General features: G+C 40.6%; 1 protein-coding gene across 1 annotated transcript in view; it reads right to left on the bottom strand.

Moving 5' to 3' along the window:
- The window catches only part of VWA8 (von Willebrand factor A domain containing 8), a 411,100-nt gene that overhangs the window by 23,161 nt on the left and 365,804 nt on the right, over positions 1 to 22,135 (bottom strand). The window contains exons 40-41 of the mRNA XM_059684720.1: positions 18,988 to 19,096; positions 434 to 559 (exon numbers count right to left, since the gene is read on the bottom strand). Coding sequence (XP_059540703.1) covers positions 434 to 559; positions 18,988 to 19,096 — 235 coding nt within the window. The remainder of the gene's footprint in view (positions 1 to 433; positions 560 to 18,987; positions 19,097 to 22,135) is intronic.

The following is a 22,135-nucleotide window of genomic DNA, read 5'->3' as shown; positions in this document are numbered from 1 at the left end:
AGAGGGTCCCTCAGTCCCTTCCGTACTGCAGCCCACAGCTCTCCCTCTTCTGAGGGCCATAGCTCCTGTCAGGCTGCCCCTCCTGGTTCTAGTGAGCTCTCGCCCCCCGGCCTTTCGGCAGTTGGGTACCACACTATCTCCTTATGATTTCCTAAACCCGACCCTTACTTTTGTTGTAAATAGTCTTATTAACTGTTCTTAAATTACTCAACTCGAGTATGCTTGTCTGGTATTTCTTGACTCATGCTGGGATCTTGAATCATATCATAAATAGTAAAATATTAATTTTTTTCCTTATTTTTTAATACAATTTCCTTGGTTGCCATATCCAGGGTTTGTGGTGTTTTGACAAGGACAGCAACTCAAGAAAGCTGCTGTCTATAGAGAAGGCCAAGCTCTGTGGATCAGAGGCAACTCGATCACTGTCACTTACTTGTGGCTCCAGATCACCCCGGCGTCTGTAGATGGTTTTCTCTCCAGTCAGCCCATCAATGATCTTGGCATCATCGAGTTCTCCAGTAGCTTGGTGTCTGAGCCACTGTCTTTCTTTACCTCTAGCCTACAATGACACACACACAAATCCTTATTTTAATTAGTTCTGCAGGGCCCCTGACACACTTTATGTGTGAATAACAGGAAACACACTCGGAATCTTTTCAATAAGCAATGCTTCTGCATGAAGAGTTTCATAAATGAATCAATTCCTGGTCTGCTGACAAAGAAATGCCCTTTGTGTGGATTGTTTCCTTTTTCATTGTTTTAACAAATGGAATGATAAAATGAACCCAGAGCACATCTAATGGGAAAACAGTATGCAAATGAACCCCTTGAGAAATATACAATATCTGGAAATGCAATAGTGACGCATTTCTTTCTTCTTTTTAAAATATATTTTATTGATTTTTTTACAGAGAGGAAGGGAGAGGGATAGAGAATTAGAAACATCGATGAGAGAGAAACATCGATCAGCTGCCTCCTGCACACTCCCCACTGGGTATGTGCCTGCAACTAAGGTACATGCCCTTGACTGGAATTGAACCTGGAACCTTTCAGTCCGCAGGCCGACGCTCTATCCACTGAGCCAAACCGGCCAGGGCATGACGCATTTCTTACAGACTTTTGGTCACTGTACTCCTAGAAAATTCATTAGGTAGCAGAACAATCAGTTCGAACTTGTTAGCATTGTCTGCAAGCACAGGGAAAATGCGATCTTCAGAACTCTTCCTTTTGGAAAATAAATTGTTACTCAAGTTCTCTGTGACTTATAGTGCGAATGGGAACGGCCGACAACAACAGTAGTGAACATTCTGTGCCCCACGTCTCAATGACCATCTATATTTAGAAGTCTAATGGTATTTCCACACAATATTTTCCCACAATAACTTGCAACTATGCCAGGTGGATTAAGATGATAGTTAAATGATAAAGGATAGGGAAGTGGGATGGAGCCCAGGAATTGTATTTATATTAAGAAGTGGGAAGAATAGCCAAATTATTTTAATTCATGCAAACTACAGTAGTAAAGGTCATGTGCTCTATCTACAATCAGACAGCCTGGTTCTAATCCTCCCTTCACCGTGATCAGATATCTGACCTCAAACAAGTTACTTAACCAGAAGGCATTTCAGTGTCTTCATTTCTAAAATGAAAAGAACTAGTTTCTACTTTAATGAGTTATTTGCTAAATGAGCTATTACATGGAATCAGTTGAGAAAGAGCCTGGCAATCTATGTTAGCTGGTATCATCATCATTATCATCATCATCTCACTGTTTCATCTAAGGTGGCAGTGTGACAGCATTGTCATTGAAAATACAAAGCCATGCTTCAGGTAGCCAGTATCTATTTTAGGGGCTTCCTATTACAGACAAAGTATTAAAATAGTGTTGAGACCTCTTTATCAACACACTGATGACACAACTATTACTTTCCTCCCCAAATGTAATATGTACCAAATTTCATCTTACTAAAAAAAAAAAATTATCAAGAGAATAAAAAGACAAGCCACAGACTGGGAGAAAATATTTCCAAAGGATATAACTGATAAAAAACTGTTAATCCAAAATATACAAAGAACTCTTAAAACTCAACAATAAGAAAATGAACAACTTGATAAAAAAAATGGGGAAATGATCTGAAGAGACACCTTACTAAAGAAAATATACAGATGGCAAAGAACCATATGAAAAGACTAGAGGCCCAGTGTACGAATCCGTGCACGGGTGGGGTCCCTAGGTCCAATGCTACCTGCCACTCCTGCCTACTGCTCCTGCTCATCCTGGCCCCGCTGCACCTGCTGCGGGCTTGCGCCCAGTCAGTCCGGATTGGGAGGGGCTTGTGTCACTGCAGTAGTACTTGCCAGCCGTGAGTCCTGCCTCTGGCACCTGTCCCAAGTAGGGTGGGGGGGGGGAGACATGATAAGCCCTCTGGGCAGGCAGGATTGCTGGCCCAGGATTGAGATCCGTCCCACTGACATTCGCGCCGGCTGTTGAGAGCTACCTGGTGGCCACTTTTATATCGTTTCTTCCTTGCAGAGCATCTAGGGAGGGGAAGCAGCTGCAATGCCCAAAGCTGACTTCCAGGAGGCCAGCGGCATTGTCGGGATTGTGCTGGTGGTGCCAGTTTGTCAGTGCCTGGCCTGTTCTCTGGAGATTGGACCTATAGGACTACTGAGGGAGTGAGAGGGAGTGAGAGGGAGTGAGTGGCTGCTGCCAGGCTTGTTGGCCACCTGGATGGGTCGGTCAGCTCAGTGGTGCTCCCGCTGTAGGAGCGCACTGACCACCAAGGGGTAGCTCCTGCATTGAGCGTCTGCCCTCTGGTGGTCAGTGTGCATCATAATGACCTGTTGTTCCACTGTTGGGTTTATTTGCATATTAGCCTTTTATTATATAGGACTAGAGACCCTGTGCACAAAATTTGCGCACTGGGGGGAGGGGGTGTCCTTCAACTCAGCCTACACCCTCTCCAATCTGGGACATCCCTCTCACAATCCAGGACTGCTGGCTCCCAACCGCTCGCCTGCCTGCCTGATTACCCCCTAACCACTCCCTGCCAGCCTGGTCATCCCTAATTGCCCTCCCCTGCAGGCCTGGTCACCCCCAACTGCCCTCTCCGGCTGGTCCAATCGCCCCCAACTGCCCTCCCCTGCTGGCCTGTTTGCCCCCAACTGCCCTCCCTTGCTGGCCATCTTGTGGTGGCCATCTTGTAACCACATGGGGGTAGCCATCTTGTGACCACATGGGGTGGCCATCTTGTGTGATGGCATGACGGTCAATTTGCATATCACCGCTTTATTATATAGGATGCTTAACATCATGTGTCATTAGGGAACTGCAATAAGAATCAGATGCCACTACACATGTATTAGAATGGTCAAAATCCAAAACACTGCAACACCAAATGCAGGCAAGAATGTGGAGCAACAGGAACTCTCATTCATTGTTGGTGGGAATGCAAAATGCTACAGCCACTTTCAGAGACAGTTTGGCAGTTTCTTACAAAACCAAACATATTCTTATCATACAACCCAGCAACTGTTCTCCTTGAAACTTTATGTCTACACAAAAACCGTCACATAGATGTTTACAGAGCTTTATTCATAACTGTCAAAACTTGGAAGCAACTAAGATGCCTTTCAGCAGGCGAATGGATAAGTCCTGACAATGGAATATTATTCAGCTCTAAAACAAAATGATTGCTCAAGCCATGAAATGACACGGAAGAAACTTAAATGCATATTATTAAGTGAAAGAAGCCAATCTGAAAAAGCTACATATTGTAGGAGTCTACCTATATGATATTCTGGGAAAAGAAAAATTATGGAGACAGTATAAAGATCAATGGTTGCCAGGGGTTGAGGGAAGGATGAATGGATGGAGCACAGAGGACTTTTAGGGCAGTGCAATACTCTGTATGATACTATAATGATGAATACACGTCATTATACATTTGTCCAAGTCCATAGGATGTACACCACCAAGAGCGAACCATAATGTAAACTATGGACTTTGGGTGACAATGAGTCAATTTAGGCTCATCAATTGTAACAAGTGTCCCATTCTATTGGGGTATGTTGATAATGTGGGAGGCTATGCCTGTGTGGGGGTGTGGGGCAGGAGATAAATATAAATTCTCTGTACTATATGCTCAATTTTTCTGTGAATCTAAAATTGATCTAAAAATGAAGTCTGTTTTTTAAAAATCTAGTTATAAATATAACATTAACTTTATTGTGCAGAATCTATTTTTGTGTCAGGAATGCAGTGATTAAGGCAAAGAGAGGATCATGGTAGAAAAAGGGTCAGATTAGGATTCAGCATATGAGAATTCTAGTCTTGGCTCCCTTTGGGAAATTAATGAGATTCTCTGGGTCTCAACTGTCCGATCTTCAAAATGAAGGGCTGCTGTCAGTGAATGTGTGATTGAAGTGTAGCAGTCTATATTTAATTAGTAATGAAAATCACCTGGATTCAGAGAAGGATTTCCACATTATTTTTTTAACCCTTTGCCGTTTGCTAATTGTACCACAATGGTAAGCACAGCAATATTTTATCAAATAACTGGGAATTGGCTCCAATTTATATGCTTCTAAAAATAAATTAAGACCCTAGCTGGTTTGGCTCAGTGGATAGAGTGTTGGCCTGCGGACTGAAGGGTTCCAGGTTCGATTCTGGTCAAGGGCACCTGCCTGGGTTGTGGGCTCGATCCCCAGTAGGGGGTGTGCAGGAGGCACCCGATCAATGATTCTTTCTCATCATTGATGTTTCTCTCTCTCTCTCTCTCTCTCTCTCTCTCTCTCTCTCTCTCTCTCTCTCTCCCTCCCTCTCTCCCTCCCTCTACCTTTCCCTCTGAAATCAATAAAAATATATTAAAAAATAAATTAAGGATGCTAAAAACTTTATTTTTCAGTAAGTAAACCTATTCCTCAATAATAGAAATAAGTGAATTATCTGCTAAATGCAACAAATTATTTCTTAGAAAGTAGTTCATTCCATGTTTATTTTGACATTCATATTAATGCAGTTTATTTTAAGCTAGTTTGCTATTGATAAGCATTTTGAGAGACTTGGTGGAAAATTAGTTACAGGAAACTAGCTTTTGCTTTCCAAACTCATCTTTCTGTCCTAACATCCACATTCAAAAGAAAGCACAAAACACCTAGGACCCAGCAGGCATTTCATTATCTGGAGTTTGGGGATCCTGAAACCTCCTCACCAGCTGTGCCAGCTGCTTAGCAATTCATATTGTTTTCCAAATCAGGGTAGAGCCAGATCTAAGAAATATTAAGAACAATTATACTAGAAACACTTAGGGCATTAGAATTTTTAAAATAGTTCATTATGATGATTATTTTTTTCCACACCCAAGGATATGCTCACTGATTTTAGAGAGAGAAGAAGGTGGGGGGGGGGAGAGAGCTGTGAGAGAGGAACACTGATCAGTTGCCTCCTATATGTGTATGCACCCCAAGGGGGTATCCAACTGGACACCTAGGTATATGCCCTGACCCAGAATTGAACTTGTATCCTTTTGGTGTATGGGATGGTTCTCCAACAATTGAGTTACCCGGCAGGGGCTGAGTTCATTATTTATATCAACAGATGAATGCTTATAGTACAGATATATATTTTTGAAGAGTACCTAAAAATATTAATAAGCATATGGACTAAGTAAAACTATAGAAACAAATGACCACGTTACCATAAGAAAAGTGATGCAATTACTAAATGTCATATCTAGCAATGCATTCCATGATGCTGTTTTGTACTCCTAAGATTTAAATTTAAGTCTGCCGAAGAATACCACAATTGCATGCTTTATGCCAATCAAAAAGGAGTATTATCTAAATATAATTGTTAAGTGGATATCCTATAAATATGCTTATAGAGATCCTACTGTAATAAAGCAATCAGGAATAATTATGGTTTGCTATTTTGGATATTCCTATATTTGGCAAACTAACCTAGTGCATTTATCATTTACCAGGATAATTTTTTCTTTAATTCCTTCAGTAGGTTTGTGAGATAGAAATCTCACTGGCCAACAAAGTTCACTTTCAAAGCTAATTTATCATGAGGCGGCTCTTCAAGACTCTAAAGGGAACAAATATAAACTCCTTATGAGAGGTTTACAAAATCCTGCCTTACTGATATCCATTCAGGATCAGTGTGGAGACTAAAGGCATACAACAGGTCGTGCATCTGTGGGACACAGAGGGGAAATGGCAGGAGAGGTGAAGAGCAAGAGTCATGTCCTAGTGAAGGTCTGTGAAACAACTAGCCCAACAGCACTGCAGAATTATTCTTTTGGTGTCTGCAAATAATTAGCAAAAATGATAAAATGGGGTCCTTTTTAGGGGCCCTATTATTGCTCTTAGTAAGGAGGTTACAAAATTATACAATACTTTCCCCTTAGAATATTGTTTGTTTGCCGTCTCGGGATCCACCATCATGTAAAAAACCTAAAGATTTTAGGGACTAATTTTCTTATGCTGACGTTGCTTCTTTTGCTATCTGTTATATCATCCCTTAAGGCATTCTTTAGCTAAAGGCTCTGTTTCCATTGTGTATGCCAATAAAAGTAAATAGTAAAATCTAGGCTGAGAGTAAGGGAAGGGATATGCTTTTTCCAATATATCTGCTACCCCTTTCTTATTCTTTTTTTTTTTTTTTGGTCAACTTTTACAACTTAAGTATAACATACTTGTAATAAAGTACATAAATCTTAAGTACAGAGCTCAATGAACTTTAAATGTGAATATACCCTTGTGCCCACCTGCAGCTCCACAGCCTGCCAGGCCTCTTTTCGACTTCCATAGGGAAGCCCCTATTCTGATTTTAATCACCATAGATGGGCTGGCCTGTTTTTGAACTTCATAAAACTGGAATCATACAACATGTACTCATTTGTGTCTGGCTTCTTTGGCTCAACATTGCTCCTGTGAGAGTTACCTACACTGTTGTGCGTAGAAGCACTTTATTCTCTTTCAGTGCTATACATTCAATCCTGTGATTTTGTCACAATTAATCTATCTATTGCACAAATGTGCTGCATCCAGTTCGGGGCTATCATGAATACTGCCACCATGAGTATTCCTGAACATGACTTTTGGAGCAGAAATATGTGTATATTTCTGTTGGGTGGAAATCCTGGAGATGACCAGCTTTAGTAGATACTCCCAAACAGTTTTCCAAAGTGTTTTTTTCTAATTTACATTCCTGTGAGCAGTATATGAGAGTTTCATTTGCTTACATCCTCACCCTCATTTGATATTGACAGCTTCTTCTTTTTTTAAAAATTTTTTAGTCATTCTGGTTGGCATATCATATATTCCCTTCCTTGTACTTTTATTTGTGGATAAATGAATTACTTTGAGTTCTGCTTGTCACTGAGATTTTCAGGAACACGAGCCAGTTTTTCTCTTTGAGAATTAAAGTATGTACTAGTCTTCTGATCCAGAACTACTGGCACAAAGACATTTTTATAATAGTAGCACCATCTGTTCATTTTCAAATATATATTTTGCATATAGCCCAGTTGGCGTGGCTCATTGGTTGAGCACTGACCAGTGAACCAGGAGGTTCAATGGTTCGATTTCCAGTCAGGGCACATGCGCGGGTTGCGGGCTTGATCCCCAGTAGGGGGTATGCAGGAGGCAGTCCATCAATGATCCTCTCTCATCATTGATGCTTCTCTCTCTCTCTCTCCCTCTCCCTTCCTCTCTGAAATTAAAAAAAAGGATAACTTGCATATCAATATGAGCAGATAACTTATTATCTATCATGTAGCCAGCCCACCAAAACTTGGAAACTCCAAACAGGAAGAGCCTGTCAGAACGAATGCTCTTGAGGGTAATGAGCTGGAGGGGGAGCTCTTTAAAAGTTTACTGAGGACTGGTATAGAAATATTTTTTATTTTGGATTGTGTGTTTTATGGGACTCATTAAAATACTTCTTTAAACAGTAAGTTCTGTAAATACATGGTTTTACTTATAACAAAGGCCCAAACATGTTACTGTATATTCTTATTATATGAAGTATTCTCACAAATATGTCCATTTTGTGTTATATAATAAGTTAATACTAATGAGGATTTATTATATGTAAAGCTAGGTGGAGGGAGGTAGGAGAAGGTAAAGGGATAAATAGTGATGGAAGGGGACTTGACTTCGGGTGGTGAACTCAATACAGTGTAGAGATGATGTGTTATAGAATTGTACCCCTTAAACTTATGTAATTTTATTAACCAGTCACCCCAATAAATTCAATAAAAAATTAAAATAATAAAAGAACACTTAGGCTAATCAAAATGCTCAGAGGATGATGTGTATTGGTTATTTCATTTTTCTGGTAAATAACTGGTTAACCAGAAAGTACACACACACACACCCCTGCTCCCCCCCCCCCCACACACCCACCCACCCACGAACACATCTATAGTAGTGAGGACATTAGTCTTCCTTTACCTATATACAGTGGGGCCTTGACTTACGAGTTTAATTCGTTCCGTGACCAAACTCGTTAAGGAGCTCGTTAACTCAAATTACTCTATCAATTCAATGCAAAAAATTGGCCGAGAGACAGCTGGTATCTCAAAAAACTCGTTAGTCGGGACACTCGTAAGCCAAGGACCCACTGTACTCTACAAGCAAGCCAATTTTCTATTATTCTTTCAGAATTTCTTTAATAAAGAGATTAGAAAGACTTAAATAGCAATTTTGCAGAAATCATATACATTCTACAGAATAAAGCATGTAGATGATTATTAATAAAAACCTGTTGGGTAGCCCTAGCCAGTTTGGCTCAGTAGATAGAGTGTGGCCTGCGGGCTGAAGGGTCCCAGGTTTGATTCCAGTCAAGGGCACATGCCTGGGTTGTGGGCTCAATCCCCAGTTGGGGGTGTGCAGGAAGCAGCCAATCAATGATTTTCTCTCATTCTTGATATTTCTATCTCTTGCTCCCTCTCCCTTCCTCTCTGAAATCAATAGAAATATATATTTAAAAAAATCAAAGCCCCTTCCTCATCAAGCAAATATTTAAATTTTAAAAAAACCACAACACCCCAAAAAACCTGTTGGATAGATGAATAAATGTAAATAGATGTCTGAGGATACCTGGGAGCAATGATTCTTTTATTAAACATTAGCTCCCATTACTTTAACATTTCTCCATGTTCAACCAATGTATAATTTTTATGATTTTAATCTATATCATTCAAATAGAAACAATAAGCTGGATTAAGGCACACTTTTGTTCAATATTTATAAAATAACAAAGTATAAATCAGTGGAGGCAATAAAAATTTTTCTTTGTGGTTCTCAATATTTTGACATAGTAACAATATTTTACTAAATAACTGTTAGGTTGCAAACTGCTCTAAATGCTGAATAGTACTACCAAGAAAAGAGAAGACATAGGTCTTCCTGTTTTAAAGATTTCCCTGTTTCTTGAAGTAACATCTCATTGCAAGGGAAAACAGTGATCCATGTATTTAATAAAGATAATTCTTGTTAAAAGAATTTTTACTCTTGGATGCTGATATGGCATTAAACTATTACCTTGAGTGACAATTTATTGTTATTTTATAATTAGTTTTTATGAACAAAGATAATTTCATGTCTAACCTTCAAGAATTAAGTCTTTTGTGCGTCAAAGAAGCTGAATCTACACCCACCAGTGTGTATACGTAATAGGCTGTTATACTTAATAGTAACAGTTCAAAACTGAGGCCTGGCTCCCACTCACCCTGCTCTCCTCATCTCAGTAAAGGGCAACAGGCAAACTCCATTCCTTCAGCTGCTCAGGCCACACACCTAGGAGTCCTCTTTGACTCCTTCTCTCACATCTCACACAGAGTCCCCTGTGAGCCCTCTTAACTTCCAGCAGTATCTGACCATCTCTTCCCATTGCCATGCCTGTCCCTAGCCCAGGGGTGGGCAAACTTTTTGACTCGAGGGCCACAATGGGTTCTTAAACTGGACGGGAGGGCCGGAACAAAAGCATGGATGGAGTGTTTGTGTGAACTAATATAAATTCAAAGTAAACATCATTACATAAAAGGGTACGGTCTTTTTTTTTTAGTTTTATTCATTTCAAATGGGCCGGATCCGGCCCGTGGGCCGTAGTTTGCCCACGGCTGCAGCCCAACCATCGCTCACATGGACCGCTGCGACAGCTCCTAACAGGTCCCCCTGCTTCAACTCTGCACCCAACATTCCCCTTTCCACACAATAATCAGAGGAATATTTATAAAAACATGTTGTATGTGTAAGAAATACATTTAAAAATACCAGCATGTTTGTTTTTAAAAAGCCTGATTGAACTTTTATTTCTGTAATTACTTTTAGGAATGAAAGTGTATTTGTCTCTTTCATCATAACATAAATTATCACGCTTTTTGCTTCCTTTTGTTTCTCCTCTATATCAACTTCTTTTAAGAAATACATATTTTTATTGATTTCAGGGTGGAAGGAAGAGGAATAGAGAGATAGAAACATCAATTCAGCATTGATTGGCTGCCTCCTGCATGCCCCACACTGGGGATCAAACCCACAACCCGGGCATGTGCCCTGACCCAAAATCGAACTGTGACCTCCTCGTTCATAGGTTGATGCTCAACCACTGAATCATGCTGGCCAGGCTATATCAACTTCTTGATTTTTGTTTAATTTTTGAGATAATGTGACAATTTAGGTCCTGTTTTTTATTATTAAACTAGAGGCCCAGTGCGTAATATCGCGCGAGACCCAGACCCACCGTGCCTGTGCGCGCCAGGTGGGAGGTGGGACCCAGTGGGCATCATAGCGACCAGCTGTTAGGTCATTATGGCTGAGAGGTGCTCCATGCACCTCCTGGGTCGTTTGGTTGTTTTGGTTGTGATGCCTCTTGGCCTTTTATTATTATGATTCACTATATTTTAAATTGTGTACTTTTAAAAAAACAATACTCTTGATATTTGAGTTTTCTTTAAGCCCTGGCTGTCTAACTCATTTGGTTAGAGCCTCATCTCAATACACCAAGGTTGTGGGTTTGATCCCCAGTCAGGGCACATGCAAGAAGCAATGAATGCATAAATAAGTGAAACAACGAATCTCTCTTTCTCTCCAAGCAATAAAAAACACACACACATATTTATCACAATTATTTAGACCTGATTCTATTTTGTGTTTAATGTTTCCAATGCTCACTGCTAATCCTTTTATAACACAAGTTTCCCATTCTTTTCTTTTTTTAAAAATATATTTTATTGATTTTTTACAGAGAGGAAGGGAGAGGGATAGAGAGTTAGAAACATTGATGAGAGAAACATCGATCACTGCCTCCTGCACACCTCCCACTGGGGATGTGCCCACAACCCAGGTACATGCCCTTGACCAGAATTGAACCTGGGACCTTTCAGTCTGCAGGTCGACGCTCTATCCACTGAGCCAAACCGGTTTCGGCGAAGTTTCCCATTCTTAAAGAATTTTGATTCCCCTCTTAATTGACTGGAATATTTATACATATGTGCATATATGTGTGTGTGCACGTCTATATACATATTTAGTTCAAAGTATTTTCAAAAGGGCCCATCAGTAGATGAATGGATTAGAAAACTGTGGTACATCTACATGATGGAATACTATGCTGCTGTAAAAAGGAAGGAACTCTTACCATTTGCAACGTCATGGATGGAACTGGAGAGCATTATGCTAAGTGAAATAAGCCAGTCAATAAAGGAAAAATACCACATGATCTCACTCATTCATGGACAATAGAGACCATTATAAACTTTTGAACAATAATAGATACAGAGGCAGAGCTGCCTCAAACAGATTGTCAAACTGCAGCGGGAAGGCCGGGGAGGGTTGGGGGGCAGGAGGTAGGGGGGTAAGAGATCAACTAAAGGACTTGTATGCATGCATATAAGCATAACCAATGGACATAAGACACTGGGTGATAGGGGAGGCTAGGGGACTGTCTAGGGCGGGGGGATAAAATGGATACATATGTAATACCCTTTGTAATACTTTAAGCAATAAAAAAGAAAAAAAAAAAGAAAACAAGGAGAAAAGTGAAAAAAAAAAAAGGGGGTACTTAAGTGACATACATTTTAAATCTCTGAATATGTGAAAATGTCTTTCTGTCACCTTTGTACTTTGGCTGAGTATAGAATTCTTGGGTCACAATTCTTTTCTCCCATCCCAAACCCTCAAATCCTGTAGATGGTGTTTCACTAGCTTCTGGCATTCAATGTTTCAGGGAGAACTAGTGTAAGATTAATTTTTCTTTCTGTAATAATAGCTTGTTTTCTTGCCTGCTTGTATGTTGTTGTTTTTTAAATATTTTCTTTGTTCTGAAATGTTAAAATTCCAGAAAGTTGTGGCGAGGTGCTTATCCCTTTCATTAATTTGCCTGCTCCTCAGTAAAGTTCTTTGACCCATAGACTCAGGCCTGTCTGCAGCCCAGTACAGTTTTCTTTAGTTATGATTCTGATTATTGTTATGTGTCCTTTTGGAATATCATTGGTCCATTTAGCATACATTTATCGGGCACTGAGCACTTACCATGTGCCAAGTACTGTCCTATTTACTGGGGAGGCTCACGGCTCTGTTTGTTAGCTCTCTGTTCTATTTTGATTGATCAGCTTTCTTATGGCTTTTACCTCTTTATTTTTCCACAATCTGGAACAACAATTCAAGTTTTCCATTCATGCTAGTACTTAGATTTAAGACTGAATTGATCTGTTCTTTCTACGTGTAATGTAGATTTCAGTTTTGGCATTGCATTTTTAGTTTTCTTATCACATTTCCTTATTACATTCATCTCCTTTATTATTTCTGCTGGCTTCTGAGCCAAATCCTTTTAAACCCATGTCTTATTTCTCATACTTCAAGATTCTTTGAATTTTGAGAACACAAAGCAGATGTTTTCGAAAAATCTGGTGTTTTCTGAAGAAATATTCTAGCCCCGCAGCATCTTCGTCCTCTCCATCTTGAATGCTTCCTAGTCTGCCTCCCTGCAGAATGATTTCATGGATCCCATCTTACTTCCTTTGCTGGTGTCCTTCTTCTTGAATGATGAGATGGCTGCACAAAACTATTCAGGAACAGATTAGATACATTCTCCTTGGTTGCACGTACTCGCCTCTTTGGTAGAATTCTTCCTTGAAGATTTTAAACTGATGTTAGCAGTTGAACTAAATCTACACCACTAGCTCAGGCCTCGGCGGGGGAGGAGCTGGAACTGTGGAGCAGCACCGCGTGAGAACCTCATCTCCACATCGTTTCTTACTTGTGTGGTGAGGCCATTGCCGTGGGTCATTGGGCATTTACCTGACCTAGTTGTCCAGCCAAGTGTAAACTGAGGCTGGTCTGGCCCTTTCCCAGTGTTATTCCCCTTCCAGCTTTCTGCTTGTCATAGCCACTGCATAAAACCTAGACCCACGCGCCCCTGTTTCCCAAGGCTGCTGCTTTCAGTGCTGCTGCTTGGCAGTCATGACATGGAGGTCGAGTGACCTGCTTCTCACCAGCTCCAGGCTCTCTCTTGACTCCCTGCCGCTCCAAGTCAGGGATGTTAATGTGATCCCATTGGTCTCATGCACTTTCTCGCTGGTAATGCTATTTCTGAGGAAGGTTTCGAGCTGTCTTTCTTGCTGTCATTCTTATGGGGCTCATTACATTATATTTAGTGAAACTTCTTTAGCTTCTTGTACGTCACCGGTACTCTTCCCTAATTTCTCTTATCATATGGGTTTTTCACTGTTTACAGCTTTTTACTGTTTTAATAATTTTAATGGTCATCCAACAAAGATGGAATTAGATGCCTGTGCTCAAACAGCCTAGAAGCCAGGACTATATTTCTAGCCTGTGCTCAGCTGAAGTTGTCCGCTCATGGCCACTGATGCCATGTGCTGAGCGACGAGCCATTCACGTGCTAAGGAGGAACTGGAATTTCACTGCTTTCTCGAGAGGCAGGTGTTCCCAGACATGTTTGTCTTCACCTTTCCTCTATCTTGGCTTTGTACTCTCACCTTAGTCAACATATCTCTCTTGACTTTGGCTGTCCCTTTATACAGATGACCGTACAAATACAGACATCGATGGGGAGTCACCTTCTCTCTAGTCTTCTCTCCCATTACCTACTATGCCCCCACGCCCATCCAAAACTCTAGTCACTTGGACAGTTGTCCCTTCTCCAAGCAGCCTTATTTAAGTCTCAGTCCTCTGCTTACACGTTTCTTCTATCTAGACCAGAGTCATCCACACTGCCTTTGGTGTGTGGACACTTGTTACTGGTCCATGATTAAATAAGTAACAGAAATTGACAGTAAGCATTTAGAAACTTGTATGACAATTTGACAACACAGTTTTATGTTTGTTGAATCTGGTATTAAATAATATGGGCTTGTATTTTGTATGTTATTTTTATATCATTTTTTTCAGTAATTCATTTCTATTTTATTTTATAAAAGTATTCATCCATGATCAATTGAAAAAAATTCTGGCCACCTCAACTGATGCTCATCCTTCACGGTCCAGCTCAAACGACACGTCCTTTGTGAGTTTCTCCCCAACTGTCCAGCTTAGAAATTGCTTGTTCACATGTCTACTTAATCATAGCACTTTGTTTAAAACCTTTCTGTGGTATTTACCATATTGTGTCTTCTTTTAGCTACACTTGTGATTTCTTCCCTAGGTCAGTTGTCAAAGGCAAGAACCATTAGGCAAAGTATTCAATAAGTGTCTATAAGATGAGACACAGTTATTGGAGACTAAATAAAGAAATGGGGAAATGCTTTCCATTCTTTACATATTAGCAAAGTGAGTATTTAGAATAAAGTCGAAGTTCCTTGACTGGCACCCACACTGGATGGCATCCTGCTCACATACGCGATGGGCTATCAGCTCAAACCTGAGACCACAGTGTCATACCTTTGCCTATGCTGTGTCCACTATTAAGGCACTGTTTCCACCCTCATGTGCCCTTCAAGACTCAGTTCATGTATCCTTTCCTTCAAAATCTATCCTAGCCTCCCTTTCCTCTGGACTTGCACTGCATTCTATGCATCCCTCAACCTGGACACCTACCATATTTAACAAATACTCTGTCTAGGTGCCCATCTTCCCCACCCTCGAGACTATAACCTTCTTGAGGTCAGGGATAATATCTTACTAATCTTTGTGCCCTCAGGCCCATGAACAGTGTAGGTCACATGTCAGTGTTCAAAAACACCTTTTATCTGAACACAAGCTCATTGTGAAGCACAAAAGGAAAAGCAAGAAACATAATTGTTGGTTCCTGGTGCTATCATGCTAGCCAAAGCAATCAGAGAAAGGATAATTTAGTTTAGCCTGAGAATGAAATTACTGACTAGATCAGAAAAACACTGAAGAAATGACATGGCTTTTTGTAGGAATGGACATTTTATTTTGTTAGGGAATGCTGGAATTAGACATTTAGATTCTGAATCAAGTATAAGAAATTATTATAGACTCTACTATTCTGAGAAAATTCTTGCTGCTGATTCATAAAAGGTCCAATAACCAAGCCTCTGATATTCCATAGAGAATCCAGTCAAGAAGCAAAGGAAGGCCACTGGTGAGAGCTTTCTTAATTGAGAAGAATGAGGTACTGCAACAGAGGCATGTGTTGAAGCAGATGGTCACTGGGTGGAACAACGTTTCCTGTTCCAGCCCCCGGTCACTGCGTGGGCCTGACGCTGTGCTTTGGAAAGTCATCTCCAGTGATGACTTACTAGTGCCTGGCCAGACTTTGTACTGGTCACCAAGGAAACATCCATGGTTACTGGGATTACAGCAACCCCAAACAGCTGGAAGTGATTAGTCGATCAGAGACACACAGGGCTGGCAGAAGATGGCAAAAATGGGACCAAGTCAAAACCTTCTCATTTTGGTTACAATCTAAAGATTCATATTCCAGATGAGGCCCTGTCTGTTCTGGCCAGTACTGTGTTTTTAACAAATACTCTCTCTCTAAATTGAGGCCTGGATGGCCTACCTGAGAATAACACCTCTGTGGATTAAAAATAAAAACACTTGAAATGGCTATGTTGGCACCTGGATAACGATACAAAATGTCTTATGAGTGTATGCAAGAATTATACTTTTTACAGAATTGTAGAGTTGGAAGATAATACAGACCTAGCAGATAAAAAGGACCTGAGCTTTGGGCTCAGTCACTTGTTTCACTAGTTAAGTCTTTCTCATCCTCAACTCCCTCATTATAAACTGGGAACAAAGTATCTATATTTCATAAGACGGTGAGAATTGAGATGACTATGTTTCAGTTTCCTTATCTATCAAATGTAGAAAATAGCCATTACCAGTTATTGTAAGGATTAACGGGCACAATGACTGTAAAGTACCTGACTGGGTGCCTGCCTGGCAGTCCATGCTAATGAATACTAGGGAGTATAATAAGCATTATGACGAAGCTAATTCTGTAGAGAATGCTATATGCTAGGCACTGTTTGAAATGGTTCACACATATTTTCTGAATACATCTTCCTAGTTGCCCTTTTCTTTGTAATTCCCATTTTACAGAACCCAGGCCATCCAGCTCCAAAGCTGGCACTATTAGCAACAAATTGATGATGATGATGATGGTGATGATGATGATGATTCTTATACATGAGGACTGGCACATGGTAACTGCTCAATAAATGCTTAGTATTATTAAAATGATCACTAGTTTATTTGTAAAGATTTCTAGATGCATCTTAGATACTCTTTCAAGAATTAAATCTCTTTTATTCCCTTTCTTATATATTGAACTCTTTCTTGCTATTATTGAAGCCTATGTTTTCTTTCTCAAATTTCTAGGAAAGAAGGGAATAAATACCTTCCTGAAATAGTTAACTCTATTTAATATTCAGAAAGTTATTAACCTCAATCCCTTTACATATTTTTATCAGTGCCAGCTTCTTGTTTGCTATCTATTTAATCTTATTGGTTGCTTTTTCTTGAGTCCATTCCAGTTTTCTTTCATCTCTCTGAAAGCAGAACTGGACACTGTTTTCTCACATGGTTCTCATCCCTGTATGTTTAGCAGAAGGCCTTCCTGACTGTTAACTCTCCGTCTGCTATAGGAAGTCACAGTGTTAGGTCTGACTTCTCTTCCTGTGGCTGATCTTGTAAATGCAATCACCTATTTAAAAGGGTTGATCTGGGGATGATGTTTGTAAAAGTAACTGTAGCATGGTACCCAATAAATGCCAATCTAGACATTTACTAATACCAGATGAGGATTCTGATCCCCTCAATTAAAAATGTATTCCTGCTTCCCTTTCTAATACTGTGAATCCTCTAATGGCCCATTTGTCCACAGGGTAAAACCCAATGTAATTTGCCTGTTCTCACAGCATCCAGGGCTATTCACGATCTGGTCCCCACGACTTCACCAGCCTTCTCCCCTGCCACTACCTCCCACCTAACACACGTCTCCTTAGTCACCCTGAACAACCTGCACTCGCACACACTGTGCCTTGTCTGGAATGTTCCGACTCTCAAGCACTTGGGAAATTCCTTAGCATCTTTCAAGAGTGAACTGAAGCATGACATTCTCCAAGAAGGCTTTCCTCATTCATCCCACAGCATGTGCGCATGCCTCTCTGCAGAATTGAGGAAGACATTTGCTTATTTGTCTTCCTTAAGTTCCTTCTTTGAAGGCAGGGCCTACATTTTATTTTTCTAGCCCCAATGCCTGTTGTGCATGAAGAACTTAAGAAATGAATGAACGAACCACATTCATTTTTCAGTCTTAGAACAAGCACCATGCCCCAATACCCTCATCATTTTGCCTCTTATTTATCTATTGTCTTGCCCTGGTGCTCAGAGCCCACCTAGCGGTTGCCCTCAAGCCCAGAACAATAACACTTGTCACGTAGGTGACTATAGAAGAAAATTCAACCATTCGATTGTATACATAGTTCATGTCTTCACACAGTTTATACAAAACCTTATGCCGTTTTATCCTAAATAACTGTATGCATATGGATTTTCTTAAAAAAGCAAATGTCTTAATTCTTACAGTCCCCAGAGTTTGAAATTAGGAATTTAGTTAATTATAAAGATCTTTTCTCTTCATTTCCTCTTGGAAATGATAGAATTTTTTCTAATCTCCTGATGCAGTTTAGATCTTTTTTTAAAAATGAGGCTTTCCCAGGATTTTGAGTTAAGATGGTGGATTAAAACTGCATCAGAGAACTTCTAACCTCCAATACTTAGCAAATAATAAAAAAACACTCCCTCCCCATAAAGAACAATTACAAACAAGAACCAAAGAGGAAAAGGGTATAACTGAAGGTAAGTGACTTCAAACATTGCATGGAAAGGACAAAGAAGGTTCCAGAGTAGAGTGGAGAAGCATGTCATGGAGAAGCTCCCAACCCCGCCCCTTTCCCCTGAAATGTCCAAATATCTTTGCTTAGGAAATATTGAAGCACCTTAATTGATATTTTTAGGGAAAATAGCAATGTTGAAATAGCAATATTTAGGGGAAATAGCAATAGTTCTGGGGCAACCAATTTGTAAAGTGCAAAAACAGTAGGCAATATGGGAGCAAGGGGAGGGCCAGGGTAGGTGAAGCCAGGAGGCATAGAGAAGTATAGTGTGGATGATCCAAAATGCTCCTCTGTCTCTCCAGTCAATGCCAGTGAAGTGATTTCTAGAAAGAGAGTTCTATCTGTGAATTCCTAGTAGAAGTGAGGTACACACAGGTCTTCTATGTGGGGAATCAGGATGTATGATGTCTTCTGGGGTTGCTGGTCAAGTTACTGATTCCTGGACAAGGGGAAAGTGAGATCAACTCTTTTTCCTTGGAGAACTCAACTAAGAAGCCATGGAATGGCCTACAGCTTTATGCAAACATTTTGGCATTAATTTTTTCCTGATTGGTTGATTAGGGTTTGGATAATTTTCTCCAATAGTTCTGGGATCAGTTCAGCTTTAGGCCCAGATTATTTTCTTGGCCCATAAATGGAAGATTACCTGTAAATTATCCAGGATGATCCGGAGGGAGTGCACCTGCCTTCGGACAGCACCTGAGAACCTTTCGTAAGTTGTGGCATCATACTCACTCATTTGGATCTCCTTCAGCCTGAAATCAAAGGGGGCAAAAAACACAGCAGCTGATATCATGTGCATCGGTCTTTTAGTTCCATTCCTCTACTGCTAGAGCTGTGGCAAACTTCAGAAAGGGTATAACACAGCGGTTCTCAACCTGTGGGTCGCAACCCCTTTGGCGGTCGAATGACCCTTTCACAGGGGTCGCCTAAGACCATCCTGCATATCAGATATTTACGTTACGATTCATAACAGTAGCAACATTATAGTTATGAAGTAGCAACGAAGATAATTTTATGGTTGGGGTCACAACATGAGGAACTGTATTTAAAGGGCCAGAAGGTTGAGAACCACTGGTATAACGGAAGGTAATCAAATTCAAACACTTCATGGGAAGGACACAGAACAGAGTGAAGAGGCATGTCATGGCTTCTCCAGGCTGCCTTTGAGGAGAAAAGCAAAAGGCAAGGGGTGATGTCTCAGCTAGGAGTATAAAAGGAAGAGAATGTCCAGTGGCATGCTGGCAAATTGTTGACACGTCGCCCTCCAGGACAAAAAAGAAAGTCATGCTTTGTAGTATTTGCTCATTTCTGTGGTGTAAATACCATGATGGGTTTCAAGCTGCCAACAATGAGTTCGCTAACGCTGAGTTAGAAAGAAATGTGCACAGTTGGCTCTCACACTGTTGCTATATCCCAAAGACGTGCCTCGATGCCGGCAGCGAGTCAGTTCATGTGGAGGCTCCTAGTTGCTTTGTAAGGCCAAGGACGTATATTTGGTTGACTAAGTTAATAGTTCAGGCCCAAAGAATGTTGTAATTAATGTGCTGCTATGGGAAATACAAGAGTTTTCTGAAATTGCTGATGCAATTTTAATAGGATAATTGTATTTTAATATTGTGGCTTTGAAATCCCTCCCTCCCAGTACAGTGCTCCTTTTTACTGTTGTTCATCATTTGCCTCTGCTGTGGCCTGCCATGCACGAGGGGTTCCCCGAGCATCACGTGCCTGTGCCCGGAGCTCCCACACAGGTCCTTGTCACATTAGAGCCTTTCCCTGCCTCTCTGTCTACTAACTCCCACATACTCGTACTCGTCAAGACTCAAATCGATGATCAGCTGCTCTGGGAAGCTGTTCTGATTCCCCAGGTCTGTCTTCCGTTGTTACTTCACACCATCACTATCAGAGCACTTACTACCTGCCCTGTCTCCCCACCAGCCTCTACGCTCTTTTAGGGAATGGCTGGGTCTTTCTCATCTTTCTATGTACAGCGGCTAGCAGGGTACCTAGCGTATAATAGTATTCAAGATAAACTGAAATGAATGACCAAAATAAAAATAAGACTCCAAATCATTAAAAATGCAGCATCTTAAACTAATCACACATAGAAGTTCATTCACCAAGAGAGCTTTTCTTAGGTTTTTATAGCGTCATATTCATAATACACTAATTTGATTACATATTCTTAGAAGTTTCTATAAATGTAACGGGTGCTGACACTAGAACACAGCACCGTCTTCTAAACTGCTGCATGTAATTGCATTAGTGTGTGCGCATGTGTGCAAAGTTGGAGGTATGGGTCCCAGGTGTATAGCTGAAGCTGTTGTCTAAAGTATATTTTTCTCACCTTGGGCTGCAGTGAGAATGAATGGTCTCTGTTCCTTCCTGGCAGGCCAACCTCTAGGGAGAATCCATCCATCGCAGGATAGAGTACTTACCAGAATCACATAAGGTTAGGCCTAGACTGCCACAGGGAAGATTTGCAATCCCTGCCCTAACACCCAGCTGGGTTAGTTATCGCCAACTCAGGTTTCAAGACCCAGCTCGAAGGCCACCTCCTAAGGAATCTTGCTTGACCTCTCCAGTAACCTGACCACACCCCTTCACTGTCTTCCACAAATATCTGCTATAGAACCTATACACTTTATTGCCTTTAATAGCTATGTTTGTTTCCATCTGTCATGATGTTTTCAAACTTTATTTTCTACAATAAGAAATAAGCTTTAATACACTGAAATACAGGATACACAAATGCATATGTGTGTGTTTTTAACTGAGCCAAAAATTTAATAAAAAATGTTTACTGCATGTGATACACTCTGATATTCGCTTCTATACCTCTGGGAGGAGAAATATGTCTTATTTTTTCTCTGAATCTGCAGTACCTAACGCAATGCCTGGCACACAGTGGCACTCAATAAAAGCTGTTACATAACACTTTGAAAAAACACTATCAAAAGAGAAATTCCTGAAAGTTAAATAATATCTGAATCCTTGTTTCCTGAGGTGACATGCCAAGGTGCCCTTCTAAATTTACTCTCTGTTCTGAAGAACAAAAACAAATATGTGTATAGGACTTGACCTCCTAACAACACTTCTCATGTTTAGTTTTTGGCAATCTCTTAAACCTCTCTATACATTTTCATTAGATGTTATGTTTCAAGTATCAAGGTGGAGAGAAGCTGGGCACAATGAATATTACTGGATATGCTACCTACCACTGCATACCTAGGAGGTCAATATGCTTTTCCCCAAAGAAGAAAGATTAGCAAAAAAATTGTAGCCATAGCTTATCCTTAGCAGGGGGAAAATACACACACACACACACACACACACACACACACACACACACAAACTCACACTCATTTTACACATACACTTACAGACATATACACACACACTCGTTTCACACACATACTCACTTCACGCACACATTCACGCACACATTCACACACACACACACACACACACACACACACACCAAGGAAGGAGCCAGGAAGTTGGTCTTAGTAGAGAGATTGGAATTAGCTCACATAGGGCTACCTCTGGCACAACCACGTTGCACCCAAAACATACCACATGCTGTTTTAATTCTGAAGAAATCTGGAATCATATCCCAGACTTTGTCAGCTTTCAGAAAGATCACCTACAAGGTATTCAAAAGTGATAATAAATTCTGAAAGATGAAGACTGAAGCAAGGAATGGGGAAAGGAAATGGGTAATTTTAGGCTCTGTATCAGACAAGCTGCCCAGTGCTAATACTCTCAAGCCCACAAAACTAGCTGAAAGTAAG

The sequence above is a fragment of the Myotis daubentonii genome, chromosome 2, assembly GCF_963259705.1.
Source record: "Myotis daubentonii chromosome 2, mMyoDau2.1, whole genome shotgun sequence".
Classification (NCBI taxonomy): Eukaryota; Metazoa; Chordata; class Mammalia; order Chiroptera; family Vespertilionidae; genus Myotis; species Myotis daubentonii.
Note: the sequence above shows the minus strand (reverse complement) of the source record. Positions and strands in the feature narration are given on the sequence as shown.